A 24146-nucleotide genomic window follows, 5' to 3' on the forward strand; every position below is an offset into this window, starting at 1 on the left:
TCGCCCCTGTGGGCACAGAGACCAGGAACACTAACAACAACTCTGGGCTCCAGGTGCTTCCTGTGACCCCGTCACTGTTGCCATGTGCTGCCTCATGGCCCGGAACCACTCCCCACCCCTCTCCCCTGGCCTGCCTCACTGTCCCCACCACAGTGTGGCCCACACCATGAAGCAAACCACCTGGAAAGCATGTGAATCTTGGGGCGAAGAACGTGGGGAAGCAGACTGGGGTGTGGCTGAAGGGGTAACACTTTACTCTTTTCAAGATAAATGATTATTCATTTAGAATTTGTAGAATTCAGAAATAATCACAAAAATGAAGGCTAAAAACAGGGCCAGGGGTCTCCAGGGTAAGAAGTGCTCTGCGTCCCCAGTGTGGAGCATCTCCAGGAGCTCCCAGCTGCTCGCCCCGACAGGAACGCCTCTCCCATCCTCTGTGCCTGGCGGGCGTCGGCCCGCCCACGGCTCGCTGAGTGCCTGAACGCTCAGCTCCTCTTCAGGGACTCACTCGGACCCCCAGGACGCTCCCCCCACCTTCCCCCTGCCCTTGCTGTCCCAGGGCCCCAGGGCCACTTCCACTCCTCAGCCCAGAGAGGTCCTCCAGGGGGATGCGGCCTCTTCCCTCGCAGGCCCCTGGAAGGCCCTCGGGTGCCCTGACCGCCTCTGCTGTCACTCAACGTGGGTTACTGCCGCATGGCTGTGAGATGGTGCCCGAGGGTCCTAGAAGCCCACCTTCCAGCCCTGGCGCGGCTGGTTACTCTCCAAGAGAGCGCGACACCTGCCGAGGTGGAGGCGTCCGTGCCTCCGAGCAGAGGTGGAGTGAGGCGGTCCACCTACCCGCGACTGGCTTGGCCTGGGGCACCCTCCTCCTCTTCAGGTCCTCATCCTCGGGGACATAGTTCCGCAGCCTGAGTTCCCTACGAGAGCAGAGAACAGGCAGAGATGGAGCGGAGGGCCTCGTTCACCTCACACACTGGCAGGTCAGCCCGTGAGGAAGCCGCGCGAGCTGGGCTGTGGCTTCTCTACTTCCCTCCGGTCTCTCTGGAGACAGCCTGGTGAAAGGGCAAGCGCAGGAACAGAAGAATCACTGGGACAGGCCCCCGTCGCCGAGCCCCGTCACCTGCCAGGTGGCAGCTGGGCAGGCGGCTCTGCCACAGCCCCGGCTGCGCCGTCGGTTCTCACCCAGAGCTGGGGCCAGGTAGGCCCCTGGAACATTCCCTGGCCGTGTCTCCCGGAGGAGCTCCATCTGACAGTCAGGGGACCTGAGGGTCGGAGGGACTGCACCACTGTCCTAGGCCCCACAGTGGTGGCCACAGCGTCCGACCTGGAGTCAGGGCCAGAGCTCCCGGGCTGAGTTTCTCCTAAAGGAGAAAACCGGTGGTCACCCACTGGTTCTCCAAGCGCGGCCTCCTCCTCAGAGCCTTTGCAGCCCGGCGCCGCCGGGGCAGACCTCAACTCTCGGTGGCAAGGCTGTGCGTGTGCTAGGAGCAGCCAGCAAGGGTGAAGGACGGGCACGACAGCGTGCCACGCTGGACAAGCCGGACCCCTGGGACAGCCAGGGGAACGGCCCAGCCCCGTGGCCGCAAGAGCTCTTTAAAATGCTACCAGGTGGACCCCAAGAGCTCTGAGAAGGAGCCACGGGCGACCAGGATCACACACTGGGCCTGGCCAGTCTCCTCGGGCAGGGCTGGGCATACCAAGCATTTGCTGGGGCCTCCCGGGCTCAGCAGCTCACCAACCCCGACCCCCACACCCAAAAGCCTGCCCGCAGGAGGAGGGGCCCTGGCTAACCCCACAGGGTGGCAGAATGACAGTTCCGGGGGGTGCTGCTTACTAAAGGCCAGAGACAGTGGACAGACCGTTTCATCCTTGGGGGAGAAGTGGTCCCTGACCCGCCAGCCAGGGGAGCCTGGATGTGGGTCCTCCTTCTTCACTCCCTCTTCGGAGCCCCTCAAGGACTGCTGGCCCCTGAGAAATCCTGGGCCTCCAGGATAGGGCACATTTTCCCAGCAGGAGGGCTCCCACAGTCCGTCACCTACAGAATCCTGTCTCTGCCAGGCAAAAACGCTGCCGAAGTCCCCAGCCCCGGGCGGCCAGCTTTTCTAGGGCTGAGGCAGCAGGTGTCTGTGGCCACACACCTAGCAAGTGGCAGTGGTCTGAGTTTGGGAGCTCTCTGAGGCCAATCGTCCCTGAATTCACCAGCTCCACCAGCCCCTTCTCTGCCAGGGCCCCGAGGGGCAGTGTGGGCAAGGCCTACGTGCGGGAAGCCGGCTGCCCACTCCCACAGGCTTCCTCCAAGGAGCAGGGACACCCACCCTGTCCTCTACCCGCTAGTGCCTCCCTCGGGCCTGCTGCTAAACGCCACTGAGGCACCGGGAGGGAAAGCAGAGCATGATTTGGTGCACTGACTTTCGTTCACAACAGGGTGGGGAAAAAAGCGGAAGAGAAACTGGGTATGGACAAAAAACTGCGGGGATTAGTGAGGGAAAAAAAACCCTATCACTCTCAGAAACCAGCTCCAAGGTTTTCTGAGCAATGGGCAGGAGAGAGGGGAGGCTGCCGGGAACCGTACCCAGGTCTCGCGGCAACATGGGCCCCTTGCTGCCCAGGCTTCAGAAGACACTGGAATGGGGAGGCCATGGCAGGGGGCCGGGGGGATAGCCCCAGCACCCCCAGTGCCCACAGCAGCCCGGCTGCCCACTGTCCCCTGCTCCCCCTGGAGCAGTCGTGAACACCTGGGTCCCGGTCACTGTGGGACTGGCCCATCCTGGGCCTCAGTTTCCACATCTGTAAACAAGGAGGGTCTGCCAACTGTGTCAAGCTAGGTCCAAACCCTCCCTGCTTCACTCGGTGAGACCTAATGAAGAGACTGCCTCTCACTAATGCCTAATTAACTGGCCCTCCCCCACGCCGATCACCGCCAAAAGGCAAGAGTCTCTAAGGGCAGGTCACGGGGGCACTGGGTTCTGTTCGGGGGCCTGGTCTTTTCAACACGGGACCAAGGTTTAACCCCCTGCTTCTGCAAACAGCTTAAAAACCTGACAACAGATGTATTTTTTAAAAAATCTAACTGCTAGCCTTGGAGAAGTACCAAGGCAAGCAGGGTCAGAGGGGCTGCGATCAGGGAGGGAGGGGCAGTGTGACAGGTGAGTCTAACCTTGGGCGCCTCTTCTCCCTTAAAGCATCTACTTACACGCAGAGGCTGAAAAGCGGAGACCCCAAGCAGAGCTTCCTGCCAACCCATGGGGCTGAAGAGACAGAAGTTTGCATCAGTTCGAGGAAGGAAGCCCCTTCCTCAGTCCTGAGAGGGTGGGTGAGGGCACCTGTAGGCTAACTGCTTGCCAGAAGCTGCAATACATTTTCTCCGGAAGAAAATAAATGATTCGGAACCCAAATTATCCCTAGGACTTTTCATACACAATATCCAGGATTCTACCAAAGCCATGAGAAAAAAAATAAATAAATAACAGAAATACACTTAAAGGAGATCCAAATAGCACAATGATTAGAAATGAAATATAAAACAACTGAAATTAATGAAAGTTCAGGAAGGTGTATCACACGACGGAGAACTGCAGCAGAGAATGTGAAACTACAAATTAATTAAATGGGAATTCTACAACTGAAAATATAACCAAAGTCAAGACCTCAATAAATGGGTTCAACAGCAGTTTAGAACAACTAAAGGGGGGGTTAGCGAACCGCAACTTAAGTCAGAAAATATCCAGACCAAGACACAGAGGGAAAAAAGTTGGGAAATACGAAAAAGAACATGAAAGACCCATGGGACATGGTGGAAAGAGCTAACATAACATGTAATGAGAGCCCCAGGAGCAATATTTAAAGAGATAATAACTGAAAATTTCACAAAATAAGTGGAAAACATCAAGCCAAGCCACACACAGATTAAAGAAACACTAGGAGCTCCAAAGAAGAGCACACTTAGGCAAATCATTATCAAACTACTCAACACCAAACACAAAGAGAAATTCTTTTTTTTTTTTTTTTTTTTTTAAGATTTTATTAATTTATTTGACAGAGAGAGATAGCGAGAACAGGAACACAAGTAGGGAGAGTGGGAGAGGGAGAAGCAGGCTTCCCGCCGAGCAGGGAGCCCGATGCGGGGCTCGATCCCAGAACCCCGGGATCACGACCTGAGCCGAAGGCAGCTGCTTAACCGACTGAGCCACCCAGGTGCCCCCACAAAGAGAAATTCTTAAATTAGATAGACACCTGGCCTTCAAAGGAAAACCTAAAACAGACAGCTGACTTCTCGACAGAAACAATGGGAACCATAAGACAATGGGGTGATACATGGGCAATGCCCAAAGTAATTAGAATGCCACACCAGAATGATAAATCTAGATAAAATAGCCGTCAAAGAGGGCTGCATGGGTGGCTCAGTCAGATAAGCGTCTGACTCTTGATTTCGGTTCAGATCATGATCTCAGGGTTGTGAGATCGAGCCCCACATCAGGCTCTATGCTCAGTGGGAAGTCTGCTTGGGATTCTCTCTCTCCCTCTCCCTCTGCCAACTTCCCATCCCCGGCACTCGTGCTCTCTTTCTCTCAAATAAATAAATAAATCTTTTTAAAAAAAAAAACAGCCTTCAAAGAAAACCTTGGCCAGAAAAAGAAAAATTGGCGAAACTGGTCATCCGGGAATCTGTCAAGAAATGCTAAGGGGAGTGCTTCTGACTGAAGGAAAATGATCTCAGATGGGAGCACTGAATTGCAGAAGGAATGAAATGCATCAGAGTAAATATGCAGGGAAATCTAAAAGAATACTGACTGTACAAAATACTCATACTTTTTCTGGGATTTAAAATGCAGCATCAGGGGTACCTGGCTGCATGAGTAATGATATGGTAGTCCCTTTTTTTTTTTTTAAGTAGGCTCCATGTCCTACGTGGGGCTTGAACTCATGACCCTGAGATCGAGAGTCGGATGCTCTACCGACTGAGCCAGCCAGGCGCAAATGCCCTGGGCCACCCCCAGTCCCCTCCATGTGGGCAGCCACAGAGGCTACCTGGTACCCCCACTTTCACCCTCTCTGATCCACTGTCCCCTAAACAAGACTCAGCCTCTTCACACAGTCCTGACCTCATTCCTCATTGGTCCCCACAGCCTGCTTTCCAATCAAATGTCCCCTGGGTCATTGCCAGTCCGGTCTGCTACACTTTCCTGCCCCTTGGCCTTCAAGAGCTAGCTTAACAAGACGGCACTGTGGGCAGCCCAAAGGTTGCCACCCACCCCAAGACACAGCTGACGGCTCCTCTCCTGGGCCTCCTCTTGGCCCTACATGGCCCTCTGCCCTCTCCGCAGCAGCCCTCACACCCCACGCACGTGGTCCCTTCGTGGCTGCCCCACAGACCCTGCCCCACAAGCTCCTAGAGAGCCAGCCCTAGCACTCCGCTGCCAACTCACACTTGTCTCCACTCCACAGAGGAATTCAGGGAGGGCGCATGGCGGCGACCTGGGGCTCTCTGGGCCTTTCAATGCTTAGGAAGACAACCCCGGAAGCAAAGAATTTGTGCTCAGGAGATTCACAAAGGGCAGGAATGTGGCCGGGCCAGGGCAGCCAGCTCCTAAGGGCCTTTGTTATCTCTGAAGCAAAGCAGCAGAGTGATGTCCACGTTTACATCCTACTGAGTCTCCTTAAACTGGGGAAATGTGTTTTTCCATCTCCTCTCCTCCACTCCCTCCCCGGGTATCTGAGGAGACCAAGCAAGTGCCTGAGCAGGTTTGGTGACCACTGTGAGGTCTCCCTCAAGGCCAGCCGCGGGGACCCCGGGTGTGGGCTGGCCAGGGAGATCCCGGGAAATCACCTTCCACATGTGCCCCTCAGGGGAAGGGGGAGGAGAAAGTTGGTATTCTCTGTAAAATATGAAACTCTACCCAGGAGTAGAGTTCTAGAATGTCCAAGTGAAAGGAAGTTTCCAGATGATCTGGTCCAACCCCTTCGCTGGCAAACAGGCCTCTGAGAAAGCCTGATGCTCATGGAGGGCTCCCAGCCCTGGCCTACTTCACCCTCATCCGTGCTCCCAGCCTTACCCTCGGGGACATGAACCCCTCATCTCACCCCTTCGCACTCAGCCCCTGCCCTGGGCCCCTGGAGAGAGGCCAACATGAGGCAGTCCCACCTGGCCTGTGCCCTAAGAACACGGCCCACCCCACCCGGCTACCTCAGTCCCCCCTGCCAACACAGGCTTCTCCAGGACCAGAGAAAGGGGGGAGTCTTGAAGCTCTCCTCCCAGTAACTGAGCACAGGACAGGCCAAGCCCAGGATAGGCCTGGGAAGTCCTGGAGGCCAGCCCTGGCTGAAGACAGCAGCTCTGACCACAGACGGCTTTCAGCTTGCACATCCGGGGTACAGAGTAACGGGGCTCCTCCAGGGACAGGCACACACCCCCAACAACCTTCTATATGCTTTGGGCTCTGCACATGCACACTCACCCCCGTGTCTCCAATGTAGACAAAGCCTCGTTTGTGGCTGCCAGAGGCCAGACAGGCCCGTGAAAACAAGGGGATAGGCAACTGTCCCAAATGGTGCTCACAAGTGCTCCAGAGGCTGGTGGTCACTTCCTTCAAGACAGATTAGAGCCCTCAAACCCATGACCTGATAAGCCTGATCTGGGGAAGTTACACCATAGAAACAGTACCAAAACAGGGTCAAACAGAACCAAATGTTGCACACAGAAATGCTTCTGGCAGCATCACCTCTAACAGCCCCCAGCAGACACTTCTGGGCTCTCTTCTGGCGGAATCCCCCAGGGGAGGCTGCGAGCACCCCTGCAGAGGATGAGCACCTGTCCAGACAATGACCACGATGGGAGTGAGGGATGGTCCAGCTCAGGACAGTGCCATCAGAACACCTGGAAACTCCACCAGAAGTCGAGTACAAGGTTGGTATGGAACACGGACACCGGAAACAGATGGGCTATGGCGATGTTTTTGTTTGGTGGTTGCTCAACAGTTTAATTCGGGATACTTGATGGTTGGCTTAATAGCAAATGGAACTTTGGAAGAGCCCAGCGGCTTCCCCACTCATGGGCAGAGGGCCACGCTGGCCACACTATGGGGACGGGTACAGATATAGGGCAATCAAAGCTCCCTCCCCTCCTACCCACCCCAGGTCTCCTGTCCTACAGATAGAGAAAATGCGGCACAAGAACAGACCACGTGCTGGACAGGGCCACATCCCATGGACATAGCCTCCCAAGCGACCCCTGGCCAACGCCTCCTCCAAGGGCTTCAGGAAAAGGGGTGGGAACTCCCGCATCCTCTGGACCTTGATGTCCTGTCCCCACCCCAAAGCGCAGGCTGAGATGAATGGGATAATGCTTCCTTCTCAATAGGAACACGCTCCATATGCTGCCTCTCAGGACTGCCCTTCAATGTAAGGTGGCTACTGACATCTTCCAGATGTGGAAAATAGTCACAGAGAGACTCATGGATGTGCCCAAGAGCCTCAGAGTTAGGGAAAAGCGAAAGCCTGAATCCCAACCCAGGTCTCTGGCCTTGAGGCGGACCCCAGTCCCCGTCACCAAGCTCCTTAGGGACCTGCAGTCATGTGGAAGAGTAAAGGCTATCTGACAGCACGCCCAGGAGTCCTGCCCAGGGCTACAGGTGGGTCAGCCATGCTCTGGGCCCTTGGTGTGCCTTGAGGGAAAAAATCATGCTGGGCATTCCCTCATCCTCCCACTCTAGGAGTCTGGCTGAAAGCACCATTCTTGAAACTCCTCCTCCCTCCTCAGATCCCATCCTCCCAGCTAGCTCCCCAGCCTCCAGGACCCTCCCTCAGCCCCTGATATCACGGTGGGTCACAGGCGTTAGATGAAGGGGCTTTAGAAATCTGGAATAGAAAGGCAGTCAGGCCTTGCCTTAAAAACAGGGAGGCCAGAAGCGCCAGAGCTGGCCGGGGGTGAGACCCACATGGAAGGCCCACCCAAGTTCACCCAACTGCGTCAGCTCCAAGGCCCGTCAAGATCACCAGGTGCCCAGCCCCTGATGGTTCAGAACAGCCAGCAGCTGGTCAAGGCCATGCCCAGGGCCAAGCGTGAGTTAAGTCAGGCCCCTGCCCAGCCCTAGCTGCCCTCACATCTGGCTCATGTGGTCTGTACCCACTGCCACCCTAGACTCTGAAGGGCCCAGCCCACGTTCCCTAGACTTCCTAGGGTTCCCTAGGCTCTGCACCCATCCTACCTGAAAATGCACAGCTGACAGGCACTTGAAGTACTAGAAACAGCTGATGTACCAAAAAATCAAGGACTGAAAAAGAAATGACAGATAGTATTCCCAAAGAAATATTAAGCAACCATTGAGAATTTTGTAGAAGTGTTATTTATCAAAAGATGATCAGAACACAGTGTGTGAAAAAGGTCATGAACAGCAGAATACGCTCAGACACGTGTTAGGCTGTATTTTCTAAACTTTCCACAACTGAAAAAAATCTATACTTTAAGTACTTTAACTATCAATTCAAGTTTTAAAAGAGGAGGGGGGCAAAAGTTTGGACAGCTGAGCTGAATCCCAAAGGGCACACAAGATGAGACCTGAACTCGCCACACTGGCTGTCTGGGGCCAGATCGGGGTACAGAGACAGGAGCCTGCACAGCCCACTGCCCCCCATCCTCCTGGGCCCCACCTGTCACACAGGCCACGCTGGGGAGGTGGATGGTGCTCAACCCCATGGGGCTGCCCTGGGCTGTAAACCGCCAGCCCCCGCTGCAGGCTGCCAGAGAAACCTCTTTTCACCACACAGCTGCCCAGCCTCCCTGATGCCCACCCCACCGGCCCCAGCCAAGAGGGCACAGAGCCAAAGGCCCCAGCGCCTCCACATTTGGGAGCGGCACTAAGGGTGAAGGTGGCGGAAGAGAACCAAGCAGGGCCTGCCTTGGCAGCCTGCAGGCAGAGGGATTGGGGAGGACTCCCAAGGCTGGTCCCCTTCCTCTCAGTTGGGAGATCGTGGACAAGTTGCTTCACCTGCATGAAGTGCGGTTTCTTCACCTCGCGGTCGGATCACACCTACTCCCGGAACAGGGAAGGGGATTTCATGAGAAGGGTTTTGGAAGCACTGACGATCATGACCTACAAGATCAGGACTTCCTTCTGGGCAGAGAGGACCCAGCCATCCTCCCCGCTTTCCCCTGCACAGAAGAGAAATGCCTGGCTTGCTTGCATGGTGAACGCTGCCTTCTTAAACCAGTCCTCTCATCCTCTCCTGATTCATTCTCACGCGATCCAGGGCCTACTCCTGAGCAGCGGGGTCAGGAGAAACAGGGCGACTACAGGCCGTCTCAGCACGAGCCATGGAGCCACAGTCCATCCCACTGCCACGGAGGGGAGAGCCCCGGGCCCGGAGCGCGGTGAGGTGACTCAGGAGGAGCGGGTGAGAGCTGCCCTGTGGTCATCACGACAGTGGGATCAAGCTGACATCATGGATGTGCAAGCACACGCCGGACACAGACACCGTCCCGGGGACCCAACTCGAAGATGAGAGAAGGCCTAGCATTTGCCAACCTCTGGGGTTTGGGCACCGGGCAAGGCCTGGGCAGGGCCTCAGCTGGGGTGGGACCTCTCTCCACACGGAGTTGGAGAACTGGTTTCTCATCCTGAAGAACGAGGGCTAGTGGCCCAGTTTCTGCGGCAGCAGTCTGTGACACTCACTCCAGAGTAAGCCACTGTCCCTGCGTGGTGACTGCCCCAGCTGGGTGCACACCTTGATCCAGAGCGGAGGGAGGTGGTGGTTGTGGGGGCTGAGGGCTTGAGGCTTGCTTGTTCAAGCACTTAACAAGACACGCTCCCCTGCCCCCTGCCCACTAGGGTGTGCAGCACCTCCCCTCTCCTCCCTCCTGCCAGGGTGGCCGTGACTGTCAGCCGCAAACCCGCCCCCAGACACCCCTCCGTGGCACATGTATCAGCTGACTTGCCATCAGGAGGAAGCGACTGAGGCCTTAAAAAAACACAAAAGCAGCCAAAAGAAATGCCCCTCTCTGTGGGCCACCTTTCCATGGCTGCCGGGCTATATCTTACCAAGGCCGTAAGCGGGGGCTGTGTTAGAGAGAAGTCTCCGACGCCCCTCAAAGTTAGGTATAGGGAGGGGTGGCTGGAAGAGGGCAGATCCAGCCCAGATGACAAGCCGGGCCCCTCTGGGAAGGCAAACATGTCTTTCCTTCCCACAGGGTCTGGCTTGGGCTGGTCCACCTTCAAGGGACACTGACTCCTCACCCCAGTGGGGATTTGGTTGTATGGGGACAGGGCAGGATTTATCCTGGAGAGAGTCCTACAAATTTTAAGAAGGAATGTGGATCTACAGATTCCATGCAATTCCAATCAAAATCCTAGCAAGCTTTTTTATAGATACTAACAAGCCGATTCTAAAGTTTATAAGGAAAGGCAAAGGAACTGGAACAGGCTAAGATTCTGAGAAGTGTCCTTAAGGCAAATGGGCAGCAGCACGGGAAGAGAGGAAGATGGCGATTCTCCAGCATGGCTGGTGAGGGGCGAGGTCCCAGGGTGCCTGCCTCCGATCCTGCTGGGTTTTCCCGTCTCCTCAGCCACCTGCCCTGGCCCCACACTGCATCTGCAAAACGACGCTCCTCAATGACTTTGCTGAGGATGAACTCTATCAAGGAGGGGAGGTCCCACAAACGATCCTAATGATTCATTTCTTGGTCACAGGTACTTTTACTTCTTCTCTCATCCACCGACCTTGCTGTTTCCCCAATTTGCAAAGTGAGCACAGCTTGTGTGAGAGTTCTGCCTTCTCCACGTGTGTCTGGAGTCCTTCAACTCTCTCAGGAGGGCCTAAAAGTGTCTTCTTTCTGCCCAGAGCCCAGCACTTGCCAGATAAAAAGTGATGTATTTGCTGTACTCATCAGGGAAGCAAGCTGCTATCTTTCTCCCCCTCTTTAGTCGAAGATACTCGGGTGAGGCTCACTGAGGCAGTAACTTGTCAGGGCCAGAAGGCTAATAACAGGCAGGCCTGGCCTCACACCCGGAGCTGCTTCCAAGTCCCGAGCTTTCTCCATCTGCCTGGTTTCTACAATTTTGGGGCCCGCTGTTGCACAAAGAACTGTCTCAACTTTTATTTTGCTCAGTCCTGTCGGTGTAAACAAAAGTGCATGAGGAACTTCTGGGAAGTTCATCTGGGAAGTTCATCACCAACCGAAGACACGGGCTGGGCTGCCCCACAAGCTTGTGCAGCGCCGATGGGGCCACATTGAATCTCCCTCCCTGCTCCAGTGACCCGTACAAAGCCCACGCTGGGCTTTCCAAGCCATGGGTCAGAGGGTGTCTGTGCATGCCTCCCCAACAAGCGGTTACCCCACTCTCTCTTTCACCCTGCTGGTTCACACCTCTGGGCCTTCTCTGCCCAAATCCTACCCACTAAGATTCCAGACCCAACTCAAAAGGAATGTTCTTCATGAGGCCTTGTCCTGTTGCCCCTGGCTGAAGGCAGCCTGGAGTGGGCCCTGCATTCCTCTCAGGACACCTCAGAAGGGCTGGTGCCCACAGGGGTGCCCACCTGGCACCTGGGCTCAGTGTGGGCTGACCTGGACCGAAGCAGACTGTTCTTACCTCCCAGGAGCCAAGGAAGCGAAGATGCTCACTGGTAACTGGCCTCAGAGGTCATCCCTGCCCGCCCCCCAACTCAATGGAGCTGGAAGGCTGCCCCTTTCCCCCCATCGGCAAAGGGGGCCATGGCAGGGGCTGTGGCCTAGGGGCTCCATGGAGCCTGCTCCCAAGCCATAAACATCCTGCTGGGAGTCCCTTTCCAGACCTGGAGAACCGATGAGGAGAAAGGCCCCCTCTCTGCTATGACAGACACAGAGTCTGCTGCCTCAGGCTCTTCCTGGAAAGCCCACACCCCAGCCCTAGACCCTGCAGTCTGGGGTTAAACCCACAAGGGTCTGGCCACTTGGTACAGGGACTGAGGCTCTGCCCTGCCTTCCCGAATAATCCAGGCAGCACCTTCACTCTAAGCCTGTTCAAGGTAAGAGCCCCTTTTCCTGGGGCGCTACAAATTCCTGCACAACTCCACGCCCGGCTAAGGCGGGCTTTCCTGACAACCGAGGCGGTGACTGAGCAGCGGAGGGACGGCCACGCAAGTGAAGCTCCTGATTCCCAGGCCAGACCCGGCCCCCACACACCCAGCCTTAACCGAGGCGGGGTCAGAAAAGTGGAAGAACAGGAGGAGCTGAAGCAGAACTCCATCCAGTGCCCCACGGGTTTGGTCCCTGGGCTGCTGTGAGCAGGCCCTCCGACCCCCCCCCACCCGCCCCCACGGGTCCAGCTGGGCGGGCTTGGCAGGGGATTTCAGAGGGGGTCTCGGGCTTCGCCACAAATGACTCGTTAAGGCCTAGAAGGTGAACGGGGGCTTTTTTACCCAGAGCTCCGGCGGAGGAACCTGGGGCCCTGCACCTCTTTTTCACACTGTTTTCGTGATGAAACCTCTCAGGCACACAGAAACATTCAGAGAATAACACAACACTTGTGCTCACTTCCTCCAAAGTCTACAAAAGCAACACTCTGCCGTTTTTGAGACAGGTTTGCTCCTCCCCACTCCCCCGTTTTTGTTATAGAAATCCTATGTTGTGGCCGGTCACAGCCTTTCCCTAAACCTGTTTCCTCCCCGATTCCCAGCAGCTAATCTGAGGGCAGGAGTGGGTGCACGGCGGAGAGCATGGTCCCATGTCTGTAGCTTCCACTTCAATGCCCTCTTCCCACACACTTGTTTTTCTGTCCAGTCTGTCGGCCTCCAGAGAGCATCCGCCCCGTGAGGGCAGGGACTGTGTTTTGTCCTCTGCCGCCTTCCAGGCCAAATCAGACAACCAACTGAGCCAGGGCTTGTGGAGCTAATAACACCTCTATCATCATGTGGGTTTCTGAAATATATATATAAACGTTCCTGCCCTGTGTGTTCTCACTTCTGAAGCCTGCTCTTTCCTCCACTGACAACGTGTTTGAGATTCAATCCCATGGCTCAACAATCAAGTGTTCTACCGTATGACCCACCCGTCTGCTCACCAATGCTCCTTCTCTTTCTCATCAGGGAGGAGGGGGATGAGAGCAGGGACCTCCCAGCAAAGCGAAGACAGCCCAGAAACCAGGACTCAAGGCTCTAGCCAGCGATTGACCAAGAATCTAAGTAAGAACAAGCCAGAAGAAAATTGAAGGTCCCCCCAGCAGGTCCCACAGAACAGGGGAAACTGTGCAGGCATGCACCCCCAAACCACACAAGTGGGGTTGCTTGGCAAAAGAGCAAGGACCTGGCCTTCATCTCTGTCATCGGTGAGGGCCCCTTGAGGGGCTGGTGGAGGGGGCCAGACCCAACAAGAAAGCAGAGAGCCCAGCACTAGGGTGGCGGGGGTCCCAGCACCACCACTGAGCACAGAGCCGTTCCCATTTCTGGTAATAGGTGAGGTGGCAAGGACCCTACAGGGCTGCCTGTGGGGATGGTGTGAACCCACTCTGTAAACTGTCATGCAGGCGAACACACACAAGCACACACACACAACCCTGTGGACTTGAAAAAGCCCTATCTCCTGTGAGATCAGCTCCCGATGAGGGGCCGGCACCCGGGGAGGTTCCACGCATACTGGTAAAGTTAAGTGGCATCAGGAAGTCCTCCTTCCTCCTCCGGGGAGGGTCCTCCACCTCCTGCTGTACCCCTCAAAGCACAGCCCGTCCAGGGAAGTTTACTTCAGACATCCAGATCCACAACCCCATGTGAGCAGACACCTTCAAGCCCTGAGCCTGAAGGAAACTGCTCAGAACGGAGGACATCAAGGTGACCTGTCCATTCAGAAACCAAGTCTGATCCCAAGCACAGTTCCCCCGCGGCCCTTGTGGCCCGAGTTCAAGACTGGGCGTGGGAGGGAGGGCACAAGACCCCGGAACTCTGGTGTGGAAGTGCTGGGCGAACAAGAAGGTTCTCCCCAGCTCACAAAGACCATCCACACAGCGCCTGCCCACCCCACACTTCGGATTTGCAAATGTTTCCCAGGTATTTTTGATGCAAAGCAGCACCCAAGCTGTGTGGAGGTGCCAACCCTCGAGAAGGGGCGAGGGGAGACTGTGTGCCCGCAATCACAGGGAAGAGCACCGTGTTCGGGCAACTGAAGTGGACTCGACCAGATGACAGGATCTGGCAAAGAGAAACACTCTCCACGGCTTCCTGAGGGGGCCGGGGAGCACAGACAGGGAGGAAGCAGCGGAGACTCAGAGCTGAGCTCCACAAGAAGACCGAGCTATGGAAGGTGGAGAGGAGAGGACAAGGAATCCAGGCCGAGGGAGGAGCACACACAGAGGATGCCATCAGGAGACTCCAAAGGGTCAGAGGGCTTACGGGGAACCGGAAGGGGCTGGACGAGACCAGGTGGCCCAGGCAGAGCGAACACGCCAGGCATGGTTTGGACCTGATTTTGCAGGTGCTGTGGACCCACACCACGCAAGTGGTTTGGAGATAAGCCTTCATGAGGGTCGGGAAGAAACTGCGGTGGCTGAGTAAAAGGTGGCTGGCCAGTGGGGGAAAGGGAGCAAAGAAGGCTCCGGCTGGGGAGGGTGAGCTTTTCATGCCTGCACAAGGCAGCCACGGGGCGGTGGGGGAGGCACGGGGTAGAGAATGTCAACATCGAGGTGGGATGACAGAGAGCTGCACACGGGCCTCACCTGTGCTTCTCGCCTTCCTCCTCCCCTTCTCTGAGCTGCTTGGTCTTGGGCTCCCCATCTTCCTTGTCCTGCAAAGGAAGGGAGAAAACCACTCGCTCAGACGGATGCTCCTACTTCCAGTCCTTGATGCCCAGGGAGCTGGGGAAGAACGGGACACCTCAGGAGCCTCTCACCCTGGCAAGGAGCAGCTTGGTGTTGCAGCCTCCAAGGGGTGCACAACACTGGAGCCTCACTGCCCATCCTTCAACTCCCCCCCCCCATGACGCCCACAAAACCTAATAGCCGGTGACCCCAGCCCGGGCCAGGCCCACGGTGACCCCCAGAGAACACTAGCAGGAGGAGCTAGGTTTGAGTGGTGAGAAATGCAGGTGGTCGGTGACCCCTCAATGGGTCTGGATGGAGCCACCCACTCAGCTGGGAAGGGCAGTCACCAGCGACCAGGGTGGGGCAAAAGCTCGGGCCTCCTGACCCCCACTTCCAGGCCAGAGGCCTCTCTAGGAACACCTACTTGCTTACCTTAAGGAGTAGCAATAACTCAAACTAGAACCAAGCTAAGAATAAGACTCCTGCCATGTATTCAGGGGATGGAGAGAAGGCGAACTAGTTCGAAGTTTCTATGGGAAAAACTTCTGAATCTTTGTCTTCCTCCTGCCCCCCATCTCTTCTCGTTCTCCAGGGACACCAGGGGCCGCAACAGAGGATACCACCATGCTGCTTCCAGCTGCAGAAGCAAGTGCTTCCTGGCCTCTCTCCCTGACTCTAAGATCGGACTGGCCCTGGGGACAGACAGACATGCAGGGTGTGTGCCCATGTATGTGCTCACATGCATGACCGTGTTCTCGACGCACGTGCTAAGGCACTCCAGGGTCTCTGTGCCTGCTGGGACCGGCCCTCCAAGGGTGTCACTGTGCCCTTCCTTACTGGCTGCAACGTGCCTCTCACCATCGGGCTGGAGCAGCGTTCTGAGACATCAGTAAGGCGCTGCCATGGGGAGGCTGCTACAACGTAAGAAAGAGCTACAGGGGTGCCTGGCAGGCTCGGTTGGAGGAGCATACAACCCTTGATCTCGGGGTGGTGAGTTCGAGCCCCATGTTGGGGGTAGAGATTACAAAAAAAAAAGAAGAAAAAAACTAAAAAAAAAAAAAAATCTTGCCATTTCCAACAACATGGATGGAACTAGAGGGTATTATGCTAAGAGAAATAAGTCAGTCAGAGAAAGGCAAATACCATATGATTTCACGTAGGGGAAGGGAAAGAAGAAATAAAATAAGATGAAATCAGAGAGGGAGACAAACCGTAAGAGACTCTTAACTCTAGGAAACAAACTGAGGGTTGCTGGAGGGGAGCGGGGTGGGGGGATGGGGTCATCGGGTGACGGGCATGAAGGAGGGCACGTGATGGAATGAGCACCGGGGGTTATGTGCAACTGATGAACCACTGAATTCTACCCCTGCAACTAATAACACAGTATATGTTACCTAAATTGAATTTAAATAAAAAGTTTACAAAAGGAAAGAGCCAGAGCTGACATATAAATTTTAAGGAAGACAGCTCTGTGTGCCTACTCTCCTCCAAGTTTGTTTATACCACTGACAGCTGCCTCCGGAGAGTGGCATTTATGAATCCCTTCCTAACAGTGATCATCACGGACACCTGAGAACAACCAGACCCCACCATTTCTTGGCCTCACACTTACAGGGAAGGAGACCCCCCGCCAAGACCAGCATAGAGGCGTTTGGTCCAGCGAAATGCTTTTATGATGTGAGCGGATCAAGGTAAGCCCTTGCTCTTTCAGTCCAGAGCAGCCTAGTCCCAGGGACGAGGCAGCAGGAACAAGTGACGGCAGCCACGTGAGAGAGGTCAACATGGTTCTGTGGGGTGGGGTGTGGAGGGATGGAGAGAATGTGGGGGTTACAGGAGTAGGAAAGGCCTTCCTGGAGGGGGGGGCACAGCTTGAGCAAAGGTGGGTGTGGTCTGCAGAACACCCAGGTGGTTGGAGTAGCAGACGTGGTGAAGGTGAATGCTGGTCAAGTTGTCAAGGCAGGTGGGGCCGGTCTCAGAGGGCGCTGCCCAGGGTCCTAAGTAAGGCAAGAGGAGCCAGAGGAAAGGCTGGGGGACCTGTTGGCAGAAGGACCTTTCCTAAGGGCCTGGCCACCTCGCTGGACAAGCAAGCCCTAGGGCAGAGAGGCTTTCGCCTGGTGATGGCCAAAAAGGGAAGGGAGGACAGAGTACAAATTCCTAAATGAGAAACAAGCTAGGGTTCTCGGTGTGGCCTCCAGGGCGGCGGGAGCCTGGGTAGGACCTTCCACGGAGGCCCAACGGACACACGCTCCCCTTTCTCTGACGAAATGCCAGTGGATTAAGCAAGCCATGAGCCTGAACAGTCAAAAAAAAAAAAAAAAGCTCCTTCCCAACTGCCCGTCAGCAGGCTCCCAGATGGCCTGCCTCCCCTTGGTAAGTAAGGACAGAGGTGGAAGGGCAGAGAAAGGCTCAGCTCTCCCCAACGTGAGCTGGTGGGCAAACCCCCCAGGAAGGCATCTTTCCACAGGGCTCTGTTAACCTGGACCTGCTGGCAGAGGAGGGTGCAGACGACAGGACCGGCCTCTGGGAACCAGTCCCTTGCAAACACCGAGCCCCTTCTCGGCAGCCACCGCCACCACCGCCACCCTGGAGTCCCAGAGACACTCGAGTGCCTTGGCACAGGCTGGTTATTCATTAATAAATGAGAAAACACGCAACCATCTCTGTGACATTTTACAAAAATGCCCAGCAGTCTGGTGGGTGGGCCGCACCATTAACTGCCCACAGCGTGAGGTTAAGGATGATGCCGGCCTGGGCTGCTGTGTGAAGAGCAGGTGCTCAGGAACGATGAAGAGATGCGTGTGGGGCAGAAGGCGGGTAACACATACACAGGCCACAGAAACGCAAGGACGAGGTGCGCTCCAGGCTTCACGCTCAACAGCAACTCAGGACAGTGAGCATTCGTGAGCAGGGAAACAGCTTCTGGGTGATCCTGGCCTCGGTCCCAAGGCAGGATACTCATTACGTGGGATGGCGACAGGAGGTGGAGACCACCCTCATGGCCCACCCCAGCCTAAGGGCCTCAAAGGGCCCCCAGAATGGAAGGTCCTCAGTTGAACCCACAGGGAGCCTAGCAAACGGCCATCAGGCAAAGGGAAAAGATTTGCCCAAGGCCACAGAGCCCATCCATGGTGACTGCAGATGTGGATCAAGGTCTTTCCGACCCCTGCCCAGTGTTCTCACCAAGGAGAGAGATGAGAGAGTGTATGAAGAGTGGCACTCAGTTTCTAAAAACAGCTCTGACCCCAGCCACCTCTCGCCGGCTCCCCCACGGTTCAGCCCTGGTTCTGACCGGCTGCAGCCAGCCCGAGTCCAGGTACAGGCCCTGGCGCACACCCTCGGAGGGCAGGCAGGGCCTGAGGGGAACAGCATCCCCAGCAATCCGGAGACACCCCACCCACCCCGAGATAGTTAAATCTGACTCACTGCTTTAACCCCTCCCCCCACACACACCCTTCCCCAAATTTCCCACCTTTCTCCCTCCTTCCCAGTCCCTGTTCTCCGGTCCTTGCCCTCTCCCTCGCCACCGCCACAGGTGCCCACCGCAACCCAGCCCCCAGCTCTTCCCCCCCTCGCCGTGCTTGCCTGCCAGCCTGTCAGTTGGCTGCCCCTCTGCCCCGGAGAACACCGCTTCCTGCTGCACTTGCCTCCTTTTCCTCTTCTACCTCCCCTAAGCCTCCCTCCACTTTACCATCCGTATCCCAGGTGCTGGTCATATCACACCGCTCCTCTGCTCAAAGCTCTCGCTGGCTCCCCAGAGGCTCAGGACAACAGCCATTCTCCTCAAGGGGCAGCCTCATGAGGCCCCAACACCTGCCCTACAGCCCATTCACACTCGCCCCTGTCCAGAATACCTTGACACCATAGCCTCTGCCTCTCAAATCCTGATATGCCCATTCTCATAACCCCGAAGAAAACCCACTCTCTGACCAATTCTGGAGGTCAGCTCAAAGGCCACCTCCTCCACACAGCCTTCTGAGGTTCCCAGACAATAGGCAAATCACTCCTCTGGGCCCAGGCATGTGGTCATTCCTGTTCATATCCAGGCCTCCCTCAAGTCCTTCATGTCTTCCTCAAGTATGGGGGCATCTCCTGGAGCCCCTCCTGGCGTGGACTAGACAACCTTCACCAACTGTTTGCCAATTTAACTACTCTCTCCACCAACTCCAGAAGAGCCAAACTCTTGGAAACAGTGGTGGCGGAGGGCAGGAAAGCCACGTCCTGGACCAGGGTCCTCTTGCCTCTTCCTGGAAATGCCTCCCACAGCCTGCAGGGGGAAGGGGTCTCTGATGCAAGACTTAAGGGGCCTCAGAACAGCCCTGCCCAAAACAGAGACCAACTGAGCTGTTTGATACTGTTTGAAATCCTTTTGCCAGAAACCAAATTTTTGCAAATAAAGTAAGGGTTGTGCAAGATTGGTATTACTTCTTCCTTAAATCTATGGTAAGACTTCAGTGAAGCCATCTTGGCCCAAAGTTTTCTTTGTGAGATTTTAGATATGGGGCTCTATAGGTTTTCTATTTTGTCCTGAGTCAGTCTCATTAATCCGTATCTTTCAAGGAGTATCCATTTCACCTAAGTTACTAAATGTATTGGCATAAAACCGCTTATAACATTCTCTTATTATCCCTTTAACATCTGTAGGATCTGTAATGATATCCATTGACGCTGACAACCTCTGTCTTTTCTCTCTCTCTTAGACCAGCTGGAGGGGCACCTGGCTGGCTCAGTCAGCAGAGCATGCAACTCTTAATCTCGGGGTCATGAATTCAAGCCCCATGTTGGGCGTAGAGCTTACTTAAAAAAGTAATAAAATATCAGACCAGCCAGAGGTTTATCAATTCTGGGACATTCCAGACTTGGTGTTTTAAACAATGTGTTTGCTCCTCAGTCCCTTCCCAGAAGAAGCGCTCACTAGCTGAGTACCCCTGCAGGGAATGGGGGGAGCACATCAATCCATATTTGCTGTCTGAGCCCCATGAGAAACTCTAGTCAACCATCAGAAATGCAGAAGGTGGGGGGAGAAGGGAAGTTACTGCCTCTCCTCCCGCTCCCCTCCCCATCCAGGCAGACTGGGTCCCTCTTCCCTCGTAACTCCGCTCCCCTTTGTGCGCTGGGTCCGCCCTGGGCACAGAGATAAAGGAAACAAGAACATTACCCTCAAGGATCTCAAATCTACTTAAAAGAACAGACTCAGAAAACGTAACTCTGTGCCATGTGTGGTTAGGAAGACTTTGTTCCATGTTTTGTACACCTGGGGAATTGGCAAGGGATTGCCAAGGTGTTGTCGAGAAGGAGGTAACCCTTAAACTCAGCTCTGAATGTCCAACAGGAGGTTACCAAGCAGCTAAAGAATGGTAATTGCCTGGTACAAAGCCATGAGAGCAGAGTAAGGGCACTGTCCAGACCTGTGGGGCCATCCCACAAGGCTGGTTCAGCCAGGACTGGGGGAGGTCAAGGTTGGAGGGGGCTGACAAGGCCTTCCTCCAGGGCTGTGGGCGGGCTTAGCCGAGCCAAGGCCAACACTCTCAAAGGGCATAGTGGCAGCCTGGAAGGGGAGTCATGGGAGATAGGGAGACCAGAAGCCAGGTGCGACGGTCCACTCCCGGCCTGGACCTGTCCCAGCCCGCTGCTGGTTAAGAGTAAATGAGGGTCGGGAAGTGCCTTCGGGGGCACAGCAGTGCTGAAGGAGGAGCTCCTGAGCTGAGGGGACAAGGAACAAGCCCCTCCCTCATCCCAAGAGGAGCTGCTGCCTAGGGTTCTTCCTTCCAGAAGAGAAACAAGGACGCAGGAAAGGGTTCACAGAGAGACACTCCTATCTCTGATCTAAGTTCCCCCTACCATTAGCCCATAACTGAAGCAGCTGGAGACCCGACAGGAACTCACAGGTACAGAAACCCTTTCCAATGCCTGGGCAAACATGCCTCATTAGCTCTGGGGATGCCCGGTGAGCCGTTCATGGAAATGGCCCTTCTGGTCAACAATCAAGAAAGAATAAGGCCCAAACCTAGTCCCCTGAGAAGAGGGGAAGCTGGCCCCAGCTTGCGCCTTTCCGGTTGATGTGGGCCCAGGGTGGGGAAAAGTCAAGGCGAGATAGGCACAGGAAGGGGGTGAGGGGGGACAGGAAGGGACTGATGCTGCCGAGGACAAACCTGGCAGGTTTCACAATCTCACCCTGTTGCCTATCCTCAGAACCAGAGTAGCCCCCCCGTTGGGTGGAGGGACTTCCTGTCGGGTGCGGCTAGGACAGGCGCTATGCTCCGAGGGCATTTAGGGGGCAGGGCAGGCACCCAGAGTCTGACTCACCCTGAAGATGCAGTGATAAGCCCGGGGCTTAATGCCACCACCTGGGCACAGACACTGCAGTCCTCGACTGCCCAGAGTGAGGGGAAAGGGTGGGAGGGAGGTTCTGAGTCTCCCGGGCAATGATCCTGGCAGGGCCCCCGACTCGGGGTCTCCAGCACTCAGTTTGCTGCAGGGACTACCTGGCCTATATGTCCACTCTGCTCAGCAGGTGAGGAGTCCCTCGAGGGCAGGTACCTGCCTTTCTCGTCTGTACCCACGAGCCTGACCCCACCTACAGCTGGTACAGTGGTGGAGCTCACAGGCTCTGGGCCGGACCCTGCCTGGCAAAGCCCAGCTCCATTTCAGCCTGCTGTGTGACCTTGGACAAGTTACTTGACCTGTCTGGCCTCGGTTTCCTCTTCTCTGAAAACAGACACTGTCACCTGTATCACGGCACGGCTACAAGAGCGGAATGGCCAGGGAGGAAGGAGAAGAGCCTGCAGCCCGGTGGACAAGGCTGCAGCCCCTGAAGGGCAGGGAGAATGGGGCCAGGGCCGGAAGGGCAGGGCTGCGGAGAAGCCGCAGGGCTGCAGGCCCAGATTGCCTGCAGCTGACAGGTCAGGATAAGCTTTCACTTTCATCAATCCTGAGAGCAGACAAGCAGCGCCACAAAGTCTGCTTCACGGAGACCTCAGAAGACGTGTCTGACCATCTGTGCAGGGGGACCGATCTTCTGATTCCACATTCAGCGCGGCACCGAGAATTGGACTCGGAGCGTCCAGGAGGGAGGGTGGGGACCGACATCTGAGGGCTGAGAGTCACTGCTCTCCTGCGGGGCAGGCGTTCCCTAAAGGCTTCTGAGCCGAGAGGACAAAGTGCCGGGGAACCGTAGGGAAGCTGGAGATAAGGCCTTCAGATAAGGGCCTGGAACTAGGCCAGTGGCACTGCGACAGAACAAGGGGTGCCCGAAGGCTCTGGGGGACAGGGAGGAGTCAGACGGCCGACTCCAGGTTCTGACCGGGACTCAGGGAGAAGAAGGCGTCTGGGGCCACAAAGGTGGCAGTGCTCCGGGGACCGGGAGCAAGGGCCCAACAGCTCTCAGGTGGACGAGGCTCAGGCGGAGGCCTGGGGTCTGACGGAGGCTGGTGCAAGCACAGGCCAGGGGTCCAGTGAGGTGTCCCCGGCAGCAGAGAAGAGGGCCGGCTCCTCCGCAGAGGCCCCACCACCTGGCCTGGCTGCAGGATGGCGGCTGACGCCCTGCATGGGGCGGGGCCCCAAGCCAAGCCTGCTGCTGGTCCTGCGCAAGCACAGCTGGGGCCCGGGCTGTGTTCAAAGGAGGCGGCACGTAACCCCTCCAGCAGATTATTGGTTCACAAATACTGACTGGCTCCCTGTGCTAGGGAACGCCACAGCAGGTCCCGAGGAGGAAAAAGAACAGAACAGAGGGCACCTAGTGTTCACAGACCCGGGGTGGGGGGGCACTTTTAGCCTGGGGCCATGGACAGGATCCCAGAGGTCAACGGTCAGACACACACAACAGGCCAGGTGTGAAAAGGCTCCTTTCTCTGGAGTAAGAATCCACAGCTCTTCAGATTCCCAAGGGGGTAGTGCCCCCGAGGAGGAAAGGGAAGGTGTCAACAGCATGGCGGGGGTGTGGGGGTGGGGTGGGGGGAGTTCTTTGGGCAGCACGGGGGGGGGGGGTATCTGGGAGGCTCTCCAAAGGAAGTGCCACCTTCCTGTACCTCAAGGAGTGGGGGTAAGTACACAGGCTTGGCAGGGCCCCCGTGGTCCCCCACCATCCACAGCAGGAAAGAAGCCCCTGAAAGGTCATGCTGAGGGCAGGGCAAAGACCAGTGCCCCCGCTTTCCCTCACACACAGCCGGCCTGGACCAGTTGCTCTGGGCTGCCAGCAAGGCTCCAAGCTCCGACAGGGCCCTCCCTGTAGGGGACACTGTGGGCCGAGCACAGCCAGGAGCAGGCCCGGCCTGGCCCAGACTGCACCCCCACAGCTTATCAGAGCTGGTGCCCAGGCCAAGCCACAGGACCTCTCTGTCCCCTCCCCTGTGGAGCAGGGCCGGCGCTACTTCAGCGGGGACACTGAAAGGAAGGGAACCTGGGTCCACCTTTGGGTGCAGGGTAGACACCCTGCTGACACCCACGGTGGGCGAGAGCCTGCTGGCATCCTGGGGTCCTGCTGTCCGACGGCAACGGGCCTGACCTGAACCCCGCCTCTCACCGCACAACACTGGGGAACCAGCTGGTCCCTCTGTTTTCACCCCCTACCCCTTGCTCCGCCTGCACCCCCACAAACAAACAAACAAGAAAGCGGAGAACCAGTTGAGGTCTAGGAACCAAAACAGACCTAAGAGGGACCCAGGACCCAGGGCCCAGATCCAGGCTGGGAAGCAAAGGACGGGTTACGGTCAGTCCAACCCACAGAGAGACTGCTCCGCTCCCCAACACTGTAAAAGGTAGTGGCCTGGGAACGGAAGACATCATCCTTTTCTAACAGTGCTTTATTTTTTGCCAAGTTTCTGCAGATGACAAATGTGCAATTTTTAAAAATTGAAGCTCAAATTAAGAATGACCTGTCCGATTCCCTGGGGGATGAGGGACAAGGGCCCCAGGCTGGAAGCATGGGCACCGCGGGCGCGAGGCTTCCCCAAAGAAGCCTTCATTCTGCACACGCCACCACACGGCACAGAGGCAGACAGACGGCGGGTGAGCTTCAGCCCCTTCCCGGCCCTGTGGCCTGAAGGTTACACCCACGTTCAGCAGAAGGGCTTTCTTCCCAGGTGAGCCCTCCACTGAGAACTGTCCCAGACGTTCAATTTTACCTGGACACGATTTTGTTTGTCATCTGTCTTCCCTCTTTGACTGGAGGCTCTGAGGGGCCTGTCCGTCGCTGTCCCCCAGCACCTGGCACCTAACAGCAGCTGGACTACCAGCAAAGGAGAGGAGCAACCCAGGGGAGGCAGGACACACGTGCTACTTCGTCCCCTTACAGACAAGGCTCTCATCCCTACAGCTGCATACACCAGGCATCACTAGGCCTCCCGGACGGGAGGACTGAGGCTCAGTGGCACCTAACTCAGGTCTGTGCGT

The 24146-nt window shown here is 56.3% G+C and overlaps 1 protein-coding gene across 4 annotated transcripts in view; it reads right to left on the reverse strand.

Annotated features, from left to right (window-relative positions):
• Nucleotides 1–24146, reverse strand: part of CCDC12 (coiled-coil domain containing 12) — a 58749-nt gene that overhangs the window by 5605 nt on the left and 28998 nt on the right. For all 4 annotated transcript variants that reach the window (XM_081801313.1, XM_081801301.1, XM_006737277.3 and 1 more), the window contains exons 3-4: nucleotides 14676–14743; nucleotides 838–917 (exon numbers count right to left, since the gene is read on the reverse strand). In XM_081801313.1, the coding sequence (XP_081657439.1) occupies nucleotides 838–917; nucleotides 14676–14743 (148 nt within the window). The remainder of the gene's footprint in view (nucleotides 1–837; nucleotides 918–14675; nucleotides 14744–24146) is intronic.

This window comes from Leptonychotes weddellii, chromosome 1, assembly GCF_054177405.1.
Source record: "Leptonychotes weddellii isolate Sample4059 chromosome 1, ASM5417740v2, whole genome shotgun sequence".
Taxonomy (NCBI): Eukaryota; Metazoa; Chordata; class Mammalia; order Carnivora; family Phocidae; genus Leptonychotes; species Leptonychotes weddellii.